The sequence below is a fragment of the Penicillium cataractarum genome (assembly GCF_028827025.1).
Source record: "Penicillium cataractarum strain IBT 29864 chromosome Unknown utg000007l, whole genome shotgun sequence".
Classification (NCBI taxonomy): domain Eukaryota; kingdom Fungi; phylum Ascomycota; class Eurotiomycetes; order Eurotiales; family Aspergillaceae; genus Penicillium; species Penicillium cataractarum.
In genome coordinates, this window is record NW_026622743.1 from 4052316 (window position 1) to 4066333 (window position 14018).

Below are 14018 nucleotides of genomic sequence, written 5' to 3' on the forward strand. Positions count from 1 at the left end.
ATATACTGTTCATTGTAGCCCAAGAATACCCGCAGTAACTAACAAGTCAATTTGTTGCCATCTTGAGCACTCTACTCGGAATCTCTAGTCAATTTTGTCGAGCAAGCAACAATGACGAAGTGTATCTTAAAGGTACGTCTCATGAACTTTTGAACAGACAGTTCTTACAGTACTAAAGAGTTTACAGCTCAATGATCCATCACTTGTCCACGAAGCATCTCTGCTTAATGGAGAGTGGGTACAAGCCAGTTCAGGTAAAACATTCAATGTCGAGGGTAAGTCTACAGTACTCGCGAACTCTGTCAACGAAACGAAGTATGCTGATTAGTGTTACTATTTGCAGATCCAGGATCGGGTCAAATCTTTGCTGTCTGCCCAACGAACGAAGTCACTGATGTCGACAAATATGTCGAATCTTCTCAAAAGGCTTTTGATGGTTATCGCCATGTGAATCCACGAGTTCGAGCAAAGATCCTCCTCAAATGGCACGATCTTATTACTGCTGCCCGAGAAGATATAGCGAAGATCATGGTCTATGAAACCGGCAAGCCTATGGCAGAAGCATTGGGAGAGGTAGACTACGCCCTTGGTTTTGCTTGGTGGTTTGCTGGAGAAGCAGAGCGAATTCGAGGCTCTGTCGCTCAACCCTCTATCTCCGACCGTCGGACCTTCGTCATCAAACAGCCTATTGGTGTCAGCGTAGCCCTTGTTCCGTGGAACTTTCCGGTTGCAATGATTATTCGAAAGGTTGCTGCGGCGCTGGCTGCTGGCTGTTCGATGGTGGTTAAGCCATCCCCCGAGACTCCGTTGAGTGTCAATGCGCTAGGTGATCTCGCCCTTCGAGCTGGACTTCCTGCGGGTGTCTTCAATATTATCTCCACTGATAATGAAAACACTCCCTCTGTGAGCGAAAGGCTTTGCAAGCATCCCCTGGTTCGAAAGGTGACCTTCACTGGAAGCACCCGCGTGGGCAGTATCGTGGCTAGGCACTGCAGCGAAGGTCTGAAGAAAGTCACCATGGAGCTCGGTGGCAATTGTCCATTCATTGTGTTCAACGATGGTGATCTCGAACAAGCAGTCGCGGCGTTGATGATCCTTAAGTGGAGAACTGCCGGACAAGCATGCACACACGCCAACCGCGTCTATGTTCAAAGTGGTGTCTACGACGAGTTCGCTCAGATGATGCTGGACGCAACGCAAAAGATTAAGGTCGGTCATGGATCGGACCCAAGCACCACAATGGGCCCACTCACAATCAGCCGCGGTGTCGAGAAGCTCGAGCGCCACGTCGCTGATGCTGTGAAGCATGGAGGCAAGATTCTCTGCGGTGGAAAGAAGCCTGCTGGATTGACTGGCTACTTCTTCGAGCCTACCATCATTTCCGGCATGACTTCGGAGATGCTGAGTACCAAGGAGGAGATCTTTGGACCTCTCCTGGGATTGTACAAATTCGAGACGGAGGAAGAGGCTGTGAAAATGGCGAATGACACTTCAATGGGTCTGGCTTCTTATTTCTTCACGAAAAATGTGGATCGCACTTGGAGGTTACTGGAAAACCTTGAAGCAGGCATGATTGGCATGAACACAGGTAAAACTTTCTGAAACCACTTCGATAATGACTACATAGTCATTAAGATCCCAATGGTCGCTAACATGCTCGAACAGGCAACTCATCTGCAGCGGAGTCGCCTTTTGGCGGAATCAAAGAATCCGGATACGGAAAGGAGGCAGGCAAGGATGTCGCTATTGAAGAATACTTGATCTCTAAAACGGGGACATTGACTGTCGTATCCTCAGTTTTAGCCTAAGTCCAGAAAAGGGATGGTGAGGGGTACGAACAAGAAATCACCTATGATTGAGCCATATGGGGGATGGGTCGGGACGTGAGCTAGCGAGATATATACAACGACCTAACTAAGACATACCTAGGTAGTGTGGAGAGCACTTTAACCTACACTCAATTTGGCTATAGGGTCGATGTTTCTATAAAACTAATCTTATCTTATGCTTAATCAAATTGAGAATCTTATCGTGGGAGTGTTGAATAATGGGAAATCTCCTGCAAGTTCATCATTATTCCCGAATGTTCGTATTCCCGATGATTTATTCCCGAGTACCACCATTTCCGAATATTCGGAAATGGAGAGAATTAGGCTTCACTGGTTTTGGCTTGTAAGATAAGACCTTACCAAGTCGAGTTAAAAGATACGGGGAAATTCTTCGACGAAGTGCAGGATTCGTTAATTAGCCCGAAGGATGCTGGATGAACACCAACCTTCTCTTCCGTCGGCTCCACCCATCGCGTGGAAGAGCGCGCCTGATGGTGTGGTTTCATGGAACTTCATAAATTCGACATCGCCCTAGTATTGTTTATAGACTTGAATACACCGAATTCTCCCCTTGCAACTTTCAGTGAAAAATGGTGGTCTCCACGAAGGGCAAGTCGTCAACAGATGCGGCCAAGCCACGAAGGAATGAGGATGTCGACAAAAGGTGCGTAGTTGCTCACGTACCGCGTCAAATGGGGGTTAAACAGTGATTAGGAGGCTACGTAACCGCTTAGCCCAGCGAGCCTTTCGTCAAAGACAAGCAGATCGTATGAGAGACCTTCTAGATCGGGCGGATTCCAGCGACAAGCCCTATGATGAAGTTATTCGCTCGTTACAGGAAGAGAATAGCTCTTTACGGAGAAGCCTCATTGAGGTCCAAGCGAAACTGGCTCGTCTAATTGCGACAATGCAGGGCTTGTCAGGAACAGTTTCTAAAGCTCTCGATGACTCGGACCTGGGAGAACCTTCGCACAATGCAACGGCTTTGATCGAAGATTGCACATCACCGGGTTTCAGAACCGATGAAGTCGTTTTGAATGGACCGGATAATTTGAATTTTCTAGAAGTTCAGAAGTCTGATGGCGTTTTTGAAATCACAACCACCGAGAAAGAGTCCCCTCAATTACCGGTTATACATGAACTAGGACAAGAGACGAGCCCCGGCGCGAACATTCTCGAGAGCTTCAACTCTTTAGCTCAGCAAATTCCCAGCATTTGGTCTTTCGAGTACCAGATGGGCCAAGATACATACAGTACCGCTATCATAAATAGCGAAGAATCATGCCTGGTGCTAGGAAAGGCGTGGACAGAGTCGAACTCACCATTCTCGGACCACATCAGTGTTCTTCAACGGCTCATGAAGAGCAAAATCGAGCATAAAATTAAGTTACCTAGCCAGACCAGTAGTTTGTCAGTGCCTGTCAGATATTGCACCAATTGCGGAGGCAACCAGGCATGGAAAGCTAACGCCACTTATAGATTCTATCAAGAGGTCCTCATGGTACTCGCCTTATTCAACAGCATGACCCGACCAGATGTCATGCGCTGGTACGCAAAAACACGATTCTATCACATTGTCAATTTGACAGCCTGGCAAATCATGCCGTGCACGAGAACCTTCAACGCCATACATCCACAATACAAGCCTACTGCATTACAACTTCAAACAGTCTACCCAAAAGTCATAGACTGGATACCTTTCCCATCAATTCGCGATCGTCTAATCCAACTACACTCGGCGAATCCAAAAATCGATCAAATATTCTGCGACACCGTCAGCAGTTACGTGGTCGAAACCTGGATGTCGGATTTGATTGAGGGGGCTCCAATGATAAAAGCCTATGTTCGCGTCACGGATCTTGTGCCGAATATCGATTCATCGCCGACAACTGATGCGGACAGCTTCTCACTTGGTGTCAGCCTCCCTGCTCCAGACGTGGCCACCCTCTTCTCCTCTTCAGAGTACTCCCGAGCGGTGTTTAGTTACCTGAAGATGGACAGGGATGTGTCCAATTACAAACTTGATCCTGCGTTCTTTGCGAGTTATCCCGAATTATACGATCATAATGCCAATATCGCTGCAGAGGGTATCCCGTTGCGACCGGAAGTTCAAACTCAATTGACCTGGCCGAAACCACTCGAGTCGCAGACATTCCAGACATATCGGTACTTTATTGATTTTGCCTATGATTCACCACTATGTGTGTCAGGGGTAGCGGGTTGAGCTTAAGTTCAATCGGGGGATCGCTAAGTTCTATGTTCAAATTGGTCATTACTGTCCTGCGCCCATGGACAGAGCAGCAACCTTCATATTTACAGGATGCATTGTGGAATTATGTCTTGAAGAGCTTCAAAATTTATACATTCGCCCATTTGAAGCAGTTAGAGCCGCAGCCTCCAACCTTGATCTTTTCGGTCTGCTGCACACAGTGAGCGCCCACAGTATCGGTAAAGTCGCTCTCATCAATGGTCTGCGTTTTCTGCGCAATTTTCCATCCTCGCAGAGCCAACATACACGCCGCAGCAGCAATGTACATAAACCCAGTAAACAGCTGCGTGCCGAGATAACTCCCAGTGCCGGAGAAAATCTCTAGCGCAACGGGTTCGCTGAATGTGCATGGTATGGCTATGACCAGCCACATAAGGTTGAGGCCACATGGTACATTCTCCAGGCCGACGACTTCCGCCACGAGGGGTGCGATTGTAGCCCAAAAGTTGCCAGCGACCAGACCTTCGACGATGGCGAAGAATATCAACACGCCGTAGTTTCTAGTGTTAGTCCAGATAACCAAGGGTAATACACCGGCGATGAAGGTCATCGAGCCTGCCATGTTGATTCGACCGGTGGTGTCGCTAAAGTACCCGATCAAGGGCCGCCCTATTGCCTGGCCGATGTTGAATAATGCACTGGCGACGGATGCTTGCGAGGAATTGAGGCCAATGGAGTTTGCAAAATTGGCCAGGCTGAAGATCAAGATGAAATAGCCTAACATGCTGAATACACTGAATCCGAGCAGTAGGATGTACTCCCATCTCTTGAAAAGCTTAGCATCAAAGGCTACCTGCTTTGAACCAGTAGCGCGATTGCGGTCTTTGATTAAAAGCGTGCAGCTCGTGTTCACGACAAAAGCGATACTCCCCAGGATTCGGTAGGTGAGTTTGAGTCCGAGATTCTGTATCATAGCTGAAGCTGCAAGCGAATATACTGCGCCGCCGAGACCTGCGCCAGCCAGCGAGACCCCGCTGGCCAGTGATCTCTTGGTAGTAAACCACTGCGGAACAACGGCAGCCACTGGAATAAAGATGAGGCCCAATCCCATGCCGAAGACGAGCCCTTGCGTCAAGAACAGATGCCAGATCTGTGAAGCCCAGCTCGCACATAATAGACTGGCGGTTTCAAGGACCACACCACAAAACATGGTTGCTCGAATTCCTATCTTGCCAACTGCGAGAGTTGCCACGGGCGAGATGAGCATCAGACAGGTGAGACTCAATGATCCCACTAGGGCATATTGAAGTGAAGTGGCACCGGGAAAGATGTTGTTGTTCAGGTAATGGGCGAGAAACACCGCATAGGCAGAGTTGAAGCCCCAAGAATGGGCGTTGATAGTGGCAGCTGCAACGGTACACACCCATCCATATCCTCCATCCGGAGGAGGGGAATTATCCCCGGGTGGGATCGTCAATTGAGAACTGGGTTCGATCACTTCACGGATCTGATTCTCGGTGGATTGCACATCATGTCGGGGTTTCTCGTGCATGAGTAAAGCGCAAACGGGAACGATATCGAAGATTTTGACTGCACTCGTGCAGTTCCAGTTGATTCTGATGAGATGCAGAGTCCAACCCAGTTAGTAGAAGAAATTATTTAAGGATTCTCGAGGAGGTATACTCCACGAAAAATCCCTGCAACCCACGCCGGCTTCATCGTAAGTGGGGAAATAGAAGGCAAAATTTGGGTGTCCGGCCTTTGATCCTCATGGCTCGGGCCTTTAATTCAAAGTTGCAGTGTTGAACCTTGGAAAAAAGAAGTGTGGGTCCCGGCATTTGATGGGAGCTGCCAAAAGTTCGGCATTTGTTCGTTGAAGATGCCGCCGAACCATCCACAGTAAGCGAGAAGGATATTTTTGATTCCCTATTGGTAGCACTCATTGTATACATCGATGTCTGGTCATATATGCAGTGGTTATGGTCTGGCAAGGCTCGGCGATTGAAAGTAAGAAAAAAACCAGACAACAGAAACCAAGATTCAAAGTTTACCTAGTTGGCCAAGTCAACGACTGGTAGTAATCCATCGCAGAAAAGGAACGAAATCATTCAAGAATAATGCGATTGGGTATCTCAAATATAGACAGACAAAGCTACAGACTCACTCACCGAAGGGGTAGTTAAACTTGAGCAGTCCATTCAAACCGCCCACCCATCCCTCGTGAGCTTCACCACCCATACTCCGGCGCATGACACTTGGGACACCACCCTGCCACTCATTCTCTCCATGCCTCATCTCTTCGTTCCATACTCGAGCCTCCATTCCAACGGCCATGCCTTGACCCAGGTTAACACCGTCCAGGCTGACTTCTAGTTCTCGACCGCGGTTCTTCTCGCTAAGTCGCATCGTGATCGGTGTGCTGAAGGGGAGAACAAGGGGCCGGAAGCTCAGACTCCTGGCGCAAATTGGGGTCAAGAGGACGGAGGGGACCAGTGGATGCACGATACTCCCACCGCTGCTCAGACTGTATGCTGTACTGCCCGTCGGCGTTGAGATGATGATTCCGTCAACCACGGCCTCGGTCAAGAACCGACCGCCCACGAAGATATCCACCACTGCGAGATGAGGCTCTTTGCCGCGGTGGATGAGCAGCTCGTTCATCACGTACACTCCTTGACCATGATCAGTCTTGCCTCGGACCGGAGTCGTCTCTTTGCCGTCTGCTGTGAAGAGTCCGACTTTCAAACGATTGCGCATGAGTATAGGTGCCCCACGAGTCGCGCCCATAGACTGCCCCCGCACAGATGACCATCCGGTTGGACCCAAAGATGGCTCTTGAGTCTCCGACCCAGGTGCTACTTCCGGTGACGGCCGAGTTTCAAGAACGGGCGTACGATCTCCGGCGCCAGCGCCAGACATGTAAACTTCTCGAAAGGCTCGCTTGAACTCAGAGAACTTCCATTCGCTCAGGAACCCCAGGGTGCCCATGCTGAATGACAGCACTGGGGGAACATTTGGGCATGTAGCGAACAACGAAGATGCATGCAAGATTGTGCCATCTCCACCCAGTGTAACTGTCAAATCAACCTTATCGTGGAAAGCATTTGGCTTGTCCTCCAAACATGCTGTGTAGACTGGGTAGGAAAGGGACTCGTGGACCTCGGCGGCTGTTTTGGATTCGAGGATGACGGCGATGGAGGGGTATGATGATGTGATATGACTGAAAAAGAGACCAGTTGTTAGAGATACATTTCTCATAGAAAGAGAGGGATTAAGTACTTGGCAAATTCAATCAGGGAGTCTGTTACTGCTGGAGCGCAGTCCTTCCGCACCAGAAGAACATTCCGCGGCGGTGCTGGCCATTGTAGAGAAAGAAGCTCACCTCGGTTTTCTAGTCAAAAAGAAGACTTTAGCGTCAGGAAATGATATCTCTCGGTAGTAGAAACAGACCTTGATATTTCGGAAGCAGGCGTTGTGATAAAGCACTAACATCCCGAATTTCCAGACGCCGTGCGGAGGATGAGAAACAGCGCCGCAGGAACTGCCCCGAGAAGCGAGGTGAAGGGGCGCACTGCATGATGGATAGGGAAGGCTTGTGACTTGTATGGAAGCCTCCTATTTGACCGGTAACATATCCTGTAGTTTCCAAGGCCACAGAAAAGACAAAGACCCTCTGTTGTAGCGTAAAAGCAAGTGCAGCTCATCGAAATGCGCCGCATTCTCCGATCGCGCGGTGACGCATTTCTCGGCAGAACATTGACCGCTCCACGTGAGCTTCTCCGGAGATGCCCCGACCTCCCCGGTGGCTGCCCTTTTTCTAAGGCTTACCTCATAGACTGGTCTAGATGTGGTCTTCTCAGGACAACAGTTGGTGCTTTATTTTGGGGAAATCAGGGGATGACTTCTCTTATCGCCGTTTAGGATGAGGGTAACTCTGCTAAGTACGGTTGAGCCTCATGGAAACTACAAAGATGACCACCTATCGCAAGGTGACAGGGAACACATTTCGAGAAGTCATCCGTAGATAGTACATGGAGGCAACCCACTTATGCTAAACCAAAAGAAGCACAAAAATAAACACCAAGAATTGATGTTTATCGTATGAAAATGTATGCTCTAGATATTCCTGTACTTAGACTGTTATTGATCTGCTGTATGAGCATAGAAATGTGGCCCAAGGATGTGAAATTGTAACTACCATTTAGTATGCCATAGGCATGGCCTCTAACCATTGCCTTTCGCGTTCCAGAATCCCTGCTAGCAGTATTGCATGTTACCTAGAGAGAATTCGGACCTTCTAAGTATACTATATCGAATTTCAACTTAGTTCAGCATAGTATTCAAGAATTAATACAGTGTACCTGAGAGATCTATACAATTAATCGTGAAGCTGGCAAGTTAAATGCGTAAAATACACTTTCTTCATACTCTCATCCCTCGTGATCAATAGTAAAAATGCAAGCTATGTTACTCCGAAATCACTTGATACAAAGAGTCCACGTATTAGTTCTTACCCGGTCATGGTTGGTAGTGAAACCTTCTAAAGCGTTTCCTGTAATTGAAAGTGCAGTTTATTTTGATACCGATTTCACTCCATTAACTGCCTCGACTTCCGCAATATCTCTTTCTTTCCTGTTCAGACCAGGTAACTCGAGTTTCTCGCCCCTCGGATCTTTCCCTGTATCTTGGTTTCTCCTTTTCTTCCTCCGCTCCTCCTCCTCTTCTTTTCTTCTTCGACTCCACCCCCCTTCATCCTCTTCATTCCATCTTCTGCCTCCCCATCATCTTAGGACCTTTACATTTCTATTTGACGTCCGTTGCTTTCTTGCTTTATCAAAATCCGAGCTCCCTATCGTTAACTCACTGTGACATTCACGTTTTTTGACGGCGATGACGCCTCAGCCGAGGATGAACACAGCGAACTCTGCCAGGAACCCGAGGCTGTCGTGGAATACGTACCATCGGCAAGTCCTATGCTGCCTCTACCGTTTTTTTGAGTGCAACAAAGACCAACTCTCAGCCCTTTTCTCTACAATCTTTCGAGCCGACCTGATACACTGTGGCTTTGGGAACAACGATATCTCATACGTCACGCTCAATGCTCAGTGGTCTTGGTTGAAACGGGAGAAGCGCCCAGTGTGGCATCACGTCCACATCGACACCGAGTTCCGAACGGACCGAGAATGGCAAGGCATTATCCATAAAATTCGGATCACTGCATTCGAGTTAGGGCTTCGGGTCCAGGAGAAATTGTTTGACACCATCTGTATCCCTAACGACGATTTTGATGTCAACAACAACTTCGGTGAGTATCTGACATCTGTGCTATTAGCAAGCCAGGCCGGAGAGCAGTCCTCCTCTACTGCTGCTGGTGCTGGTGCTAACGATGATGTCGTGACTGAGGACCCCTTCGTCGGGGAATCCTCCTCAGAAAATCTCCTATCCCCCTTCACCGTTGCTACGGGCACCCCAACGAGCGAGGCTACGACAATCCTTTCTGGCGACAACCGTAAGACGCCTGATATTCACATTCCAGTTGTGAATAGTCCTCCTCGGGCAGAAATCTATGTCGCCTACAACCCGAGTCAAGATGATGAACCTTTAGTCACCAGCCACGGCAAGGTTTGTTTCTGGTGCGTAAGAGAAGGGGAGCATCCTGAGGATCATACGCCAACCGCAAGCCGTGTTGATGAAAGCCCCCAGGGTCACAACCAGGAAGTCAATGAGCCCTGTGTGCGGGAAAGTCCGACACTCGATGCTGAGAACGTTGCTCCAGCTGATCTCAACATGCACGATTCGAACCACCTTCCTGGCCTATGTGGTGTCGATGAGCTGCCACCATTGCTCTATCGTTGGTCGAACACCAACTCTCAGGGCGTGAACACGGAGTCTATCCTTGTCGCTGGTTGGTTCACAGGAAGCTACCCTAATGTCACTTTCCCTGGACAATTATCCCAAGAAGAATTTCTGGGAATCTTCACTTCTCATGTGACAAGGGTACACATTCCTACACCTTTCATTTCGGCGTTTGCGAGACCACTGGCCCCGATCCATCGAGCGTTGAGAAATCGTGACGATGCCAAAATCTCAGTGGTCGATCCTCGGAAGCTACCGACTCCTGTCTTCAATGCACAGCCATTGGCACAAACCACTGGGACCACTGTTCGTCGGTGGAAAGGGTACGGCGAGTTCGCGATCTGGGGTTATGTTCCCAGTGAGGCAGTTGTCTGTACGTTTGACATTGCCACTCTGGAAGATGTAGCCTCCCGTGATCTCGAGATCCAGCAGTTTCTCCAGCTATCCCTTATCCAAGCGGAGGGGACATGCCATCGCCGTCTGCGCCAAGACTTACGACTCAATCTCCAGACTCAGGGCCATAAAGACCATTCTTCGATCCTTGTGCGTCTAGCGCAGCAGCTCGGTGTAACCGAAGAGTATTGCTGGTATTTCGCAACGGATATTCACCAGGCATGGACAATGAATCTTGGGGATACTTGTCGGGACAGTGAGGAACTGCTAGATTCGGCCAGCTCGCCGGAGCCCGTCGTGTCGGAAGAAATACACTACGCTCTGGGTAACCAAGAACGGAGAGTTGCGCGGGGCATGAGTGAGTCGACCAGATCCTATGTGCCACCCAAGAGTGACGATGGGAGCTGCTCAGAGTCCAGCTCCGAGGAGAACAACATGTCCCAGTCTCCGGAGGCTCACTGTCCACGGCGTGATACGCCTAGCCCCGACTTTTCTGTCGCTAGTGACACAGATAACTCCGTGCAGTTGAATGTTCGCCCGCCCGGTCGTTGCCCGACTATTAATGAGGTGGAAATGCTTGAGGTTGCTGTGCCGCCGACGCCGCCGAGCACGAGTCGATACTTTCATCGCCCTGCAAATGTTAGTTCGACTGTGCCCCTCCTCGCCTTCGGCCCAGTTAATCTTTCAACTGCTCTAAATGATTGTATTGATTTTGATGACGAGTCTCAGTGGCCTTCGGACGGAGAGACCTTCAATGGGAATGACACACCGACCACGTCTCGATACTTTGACCCGGCAGCGGCAAGTCGTGGGGGTCTGCAGGAGAGAAATCTATTTGTTTTAGGTGGTGACGAGATGATGGGCATATGATCAAGCATATTGTTGAAGCGTGGATCTCTGAATGATTTGTTGCTTTATTTTTGTGTCCAAGAATAATGCCAAATGGGAAATCAAAGTTTGACAAACGCACATAAGAAAGAGACATCCATAGCTTTCAAATATAGTTTCACTCCACATTTTAAAGCCTTCCGATAATCTACGGATCCTAATGGCGAGTACCTTCGCTTGATTTTGCTTAATGAGTCTTAAAAGGTGAAGCTTATGTCTAGGCTGGTAGAGAGTACTATTGCACGTGAACAGTTGCCCATTTTGTATCAAGGTCCACTATACATCGTTGACCTATACTTGACTTTCAACAAACGAGGCAAGTCATACTATGTTTAGAATGCCTTCCAAGCGAAGTATACACATACAATCGATGCGGGGGCCGTTTTCTTCGAGTGATTCCCCAAATAAAACACCTGCCTCTGGAAAACTGAAGTCTCGGAATATGACTGATTTCATCCGGGCAAGCTATTTCTATGACCTGCTATGTTACTCCTTATTGCCATTCAATAATTGTTGAAATTCAATTCCAAAGGGCCATCTCGAGTCTTGACAGCCTGAATACTTCCATTACCCAATCAGGAGGGCGATTAAGCAAATCCCCGGGCTCGCGGTGTTTGTTCAGTTTGCAGCCGAGATGATCATCGCCAACTTTCCCCGTCCTCCCCTCAACTCGGGGACAGCATCTTCTTCTTACAAGAGATACAAATCCACGATCTACGTTCAAGTCATCCCAAAGAATTAATTCCAATCCTCAGTACACAACTCATCCATCATGTCTCGCGCTGGAATGTGGGCTAAAGCAATCGGAGGGTCAGTGATATCCCTGCTCCCGCCCAGAGTCAACCCAGCTAACAACGTTTCTTAATTCAGTGGCATCCTCTTTTGTGTAGGTGGTCCAGCACTCGTTCAATACATCCGCCCCTCAGACGAAGAGCTCGTCAAGCGGTATAACCCGGACCTGCAAAAGCGCAGCGCGGAGCAGGGCGATCGCAAGGCCCAGGAGTTTGATGATTATGTCCAGAAGCTGAAGGAGTGGTCTAAATCGGATAAGTCGAGTATGTTGGGAGCTTACACCTGAATATTGATGAGGAGGTATGGCTAATGCAGGGTCTTGTGTTGATTTAGTTTGGTACGCCGCGCAAGAAGAGCAGGATCGCAAGCGGGCGCAGCTCGAGGCGCAGCGTGCTCAGGCTAAGGAGGAATCGAGGATACAGCGCGAGGAAATGCGCAAGGAGATGCTGGGTGAGAAATGAACGTCTTGAGGGATTCTACCATACTGTCCGCCACTTGCCGAAACTCTTTACGCCTCCTTCCGAGCTCATGATCAACATCGGCCGATTGTCTCATTGTTCGCATTTTGATCGAGATTTCTTCCGTCTGCAAATCGCGTCGACCATCTATTCTCCCATCATTTGTTGAGCAAAAATACTCCTGCCGCCTTGGAAAAGGCGCTGTATGACTATAAAAGCGTGTACGATAATATCTGCCGGTGGAAAGTCCTTGGGGAGCGAGACATCAATCTTCGAGGCCATTTGTGTATTATTTATTGACGAGCGTCTCCTATTTGAATATGATATCAAAAATACCACTCTTCACGGAATCATAACCATCTCCATATTGTGCTCAGCATATACAGTTCTCCCATTTCCCTTTATGCCTGATTTACTCAGGCTCCTGGTGCTGCCACTTCTCCCGCAGAGCCTTGACATCCACACCACAAGCCTCGGCCTTCTTCACGATAGCCCGAGCTTTATGCGCAACGGGTACATCAATCATCTTACCATCCAGCGTCCACGCACCTCGTCCCGCAGCAGCGGCCTTGTCATCGGCAATGACAACGCGCATCGCCCATGTAGTCTCGGCCGGGTCCGGCCCGAAGATCTCATTCGCCGTCTTCACCTGCGAAGGGTGAATACACTGTTTCCCATTGAAGCCCAATCGACGTCCATCGCGGCACTCCTCCTCCAACGCGGCTGGCGGAGATCCATCCGCCTTATCAGACTTGTATGCAGTGCAGACCAGGTCAATCGTAGACGGGAGGTTCGCAGCACGAGCAGCAGTTGCGATCGCCGAGCGCGCGAACAGGAATTCCGTCAATGAAGGTGTGCGTGTGATGCTCAGATCCAGCGCGAAGTCTTCAGCGGCGAAAATCAATCCTTGGAGGAGAGGCGAGGCAGAACAGATCTCGGAGAGATTCGTGAGGGACTTAGCAGACTCGATGAGGGCGAGGAGTGAGATTGGAGGTCTCTTTTCCGGGGATGGGAGCTGGGACAAGGTATGGCTGATGACGTCGGTGACGAATGTCAAGTCCGAAGCTGAATTGACCTTGGGAATGACGATGGTTGTCAAGTTGGGTGATTGCAGCTAGATTGAACAAGGTTAGCCCCGCGGCGTTCTACAGTTCGGAACTGTATACTACTCACCACCTCTGTCAGGTCCCCCAGTGCCAACCCACTGTCCACCGAGTTAATGCGCACCGCACGCTCGCGAATCTTCTCCGGCGTCGGCTGATCGATCGCTCTCCGCACCAGCGACCGGGCCTCGGCCTTCATGTGTGGTGTAACGCTGTCTTCGAGATCATAGGTGAGACAATCCGCCGCAAGAGAGCGGGACTTATCGAGGAATCGCTGCGATGAGCCGGGGACTATTCGTGGTGGGGAGAATCGATTGTTAGCATCCTGAGCAAGCCGAGGAGCTCCGCATGGAAAATGCGGGGAAGACGCGGTGCGCGAGTGGTTGTGGTCTGCTTACCGTATAGCAGAGACCGACGGAGGGTGTTGCGAGCTGCCATTATGAAGTCTGTGACTTGGTTCGTAGGTCAATGTCAAGTATTCCCGAGATGG

General features: G+C 49.5%; 7 protein-coding genes across 7 annotated transcripts; 4 read left to right on the forward strand and 3 right to left on the reverse strand.

Annotated features, from left to right (window-relative positions):
• Window positions 1–111: 111 nt before the first annotated feature.
• Window positions 112–1808, forward strand: N7496_009003 (NAD-dependent succinate-semialdehyde dehydrogenase; the record flags this gene model as incomplete). The annotated part of the gene is made up of 4 exons (XM_056701922.1): window positions 112–132; window positions 188–275; window positions 344–1588; window positions 1666–1808. The coding sequence occupies 4 exons, from the start codon at window positions 112–114 to the stop codon at window positions 1806–1808; spliced, it is 1497 nt and encodes a 498-aa protein (XP_056553985.1).
• A 928-nt stretch (window positions 1809–2736) lies between these two features.
• N7496_009004 (uncharacterized protein) lies at window positions 2737–4053 on the forward strand (the record flags this gene model as incomplete). The annotated part of the gene is made up of 1 exon (XM_056701923.1): window positions 2737–4053. One exon carries the CDS (start codon window positions 2737–2739, stop codon window positions 4051–4053), a length of 1317 nt encoding a protein of 438 aa, XP_056553986.1.
• Window positions 4054–4186: 133 nt separating this feature from the next.
• Window positions 4187–5590, reverse strand: N7496_009005 (MCT family MFS transporter; the record flags this gene model as incomplete). Its single annotated transcript, XM_056701924.1, has 1 exon — window positions 4187–5590. One exon carries the CDS (start codon window positions 5588–5590, stop codon window positions 4187–4189), a length of 1404 nt encoding a protein of 467 aa, XP_056553987.1.
• A 608-nt stretch (window positions 5591–6198) lies between these two features.
• Window positions 6199–7381, reverse strand: N7496_009006 (NADH kinase POS5; the record flags this gene model as incomplete). The annotated part of the gene is made up of 2 exons (XM_056701925.1): window positions 6199–7258; window positions 7371–7381. The coding sequence occupies 2 exons, from the start codon at window positions 7379–7381 to the stop codon at window positions 6199–6201; spliced, it is 1071 nt and encodes a 356-aa protein (XP_056553988.1).
• Window positions 7382–8946: 1565 nt separating this feature from the next.
• N7496_009007 (uncharacterized protein) lies at window positions 8947–11157 on the forward strand (the record flags this gene model as incomplete). The annotated part of the gene is made up of 1 exon (XM_056701926.1): window positions 8947–11157. The coding sequence occupies one exon, from the start codon at window positions 8947–8949 to the stop codon at window positions 11155–11157; it is 2211 nt and encodes a 736-aa protein (XP_056553989.1).
• A 790-nt stretch (window positions 11158–11947) lies between these two features.
• Window positions 11948–12428, forward strand: N7496_009008 (uncharacterized protein; the record flags this gene model as incomplete). The annotated part of the gene is made up of 3 exons (XM_056701927.1): window positions 11948–11985; window positions 12046–12230; window positions 12301–12428. The coding sequence occupies 3 exons, from the start codon at window positions 11948–11950 to the stop codon at window positions 12426–12428; spliced, it is 351 nt and encodes a 116-aa protein (XP_056553990.1).
• A 409-nt stretch (window positions 12429–12837) lies between these two features.
• On the reverse strand, window positions 12838–13966 carry N7496_009009 (HpcH/HpaI aldolase/citrate lyase family protein; the record flags this gene model as incomplete). Its single annotated transcript, XM_056701928.1, has 3 exons — window positions 12838–13539; window positions 13599–13819; window positions 13927–13966. The coding sequence occupies 3 exons, from the start codon at window positions 13964–13966 to the stop codon at window positions 12838–12840; spliced, it is 963 nt and encodes a 320-aa protein (XP_056553991.1).
• Between the last annotated feature and the right edge of the window lie 52 nt (window positions 13967–14018).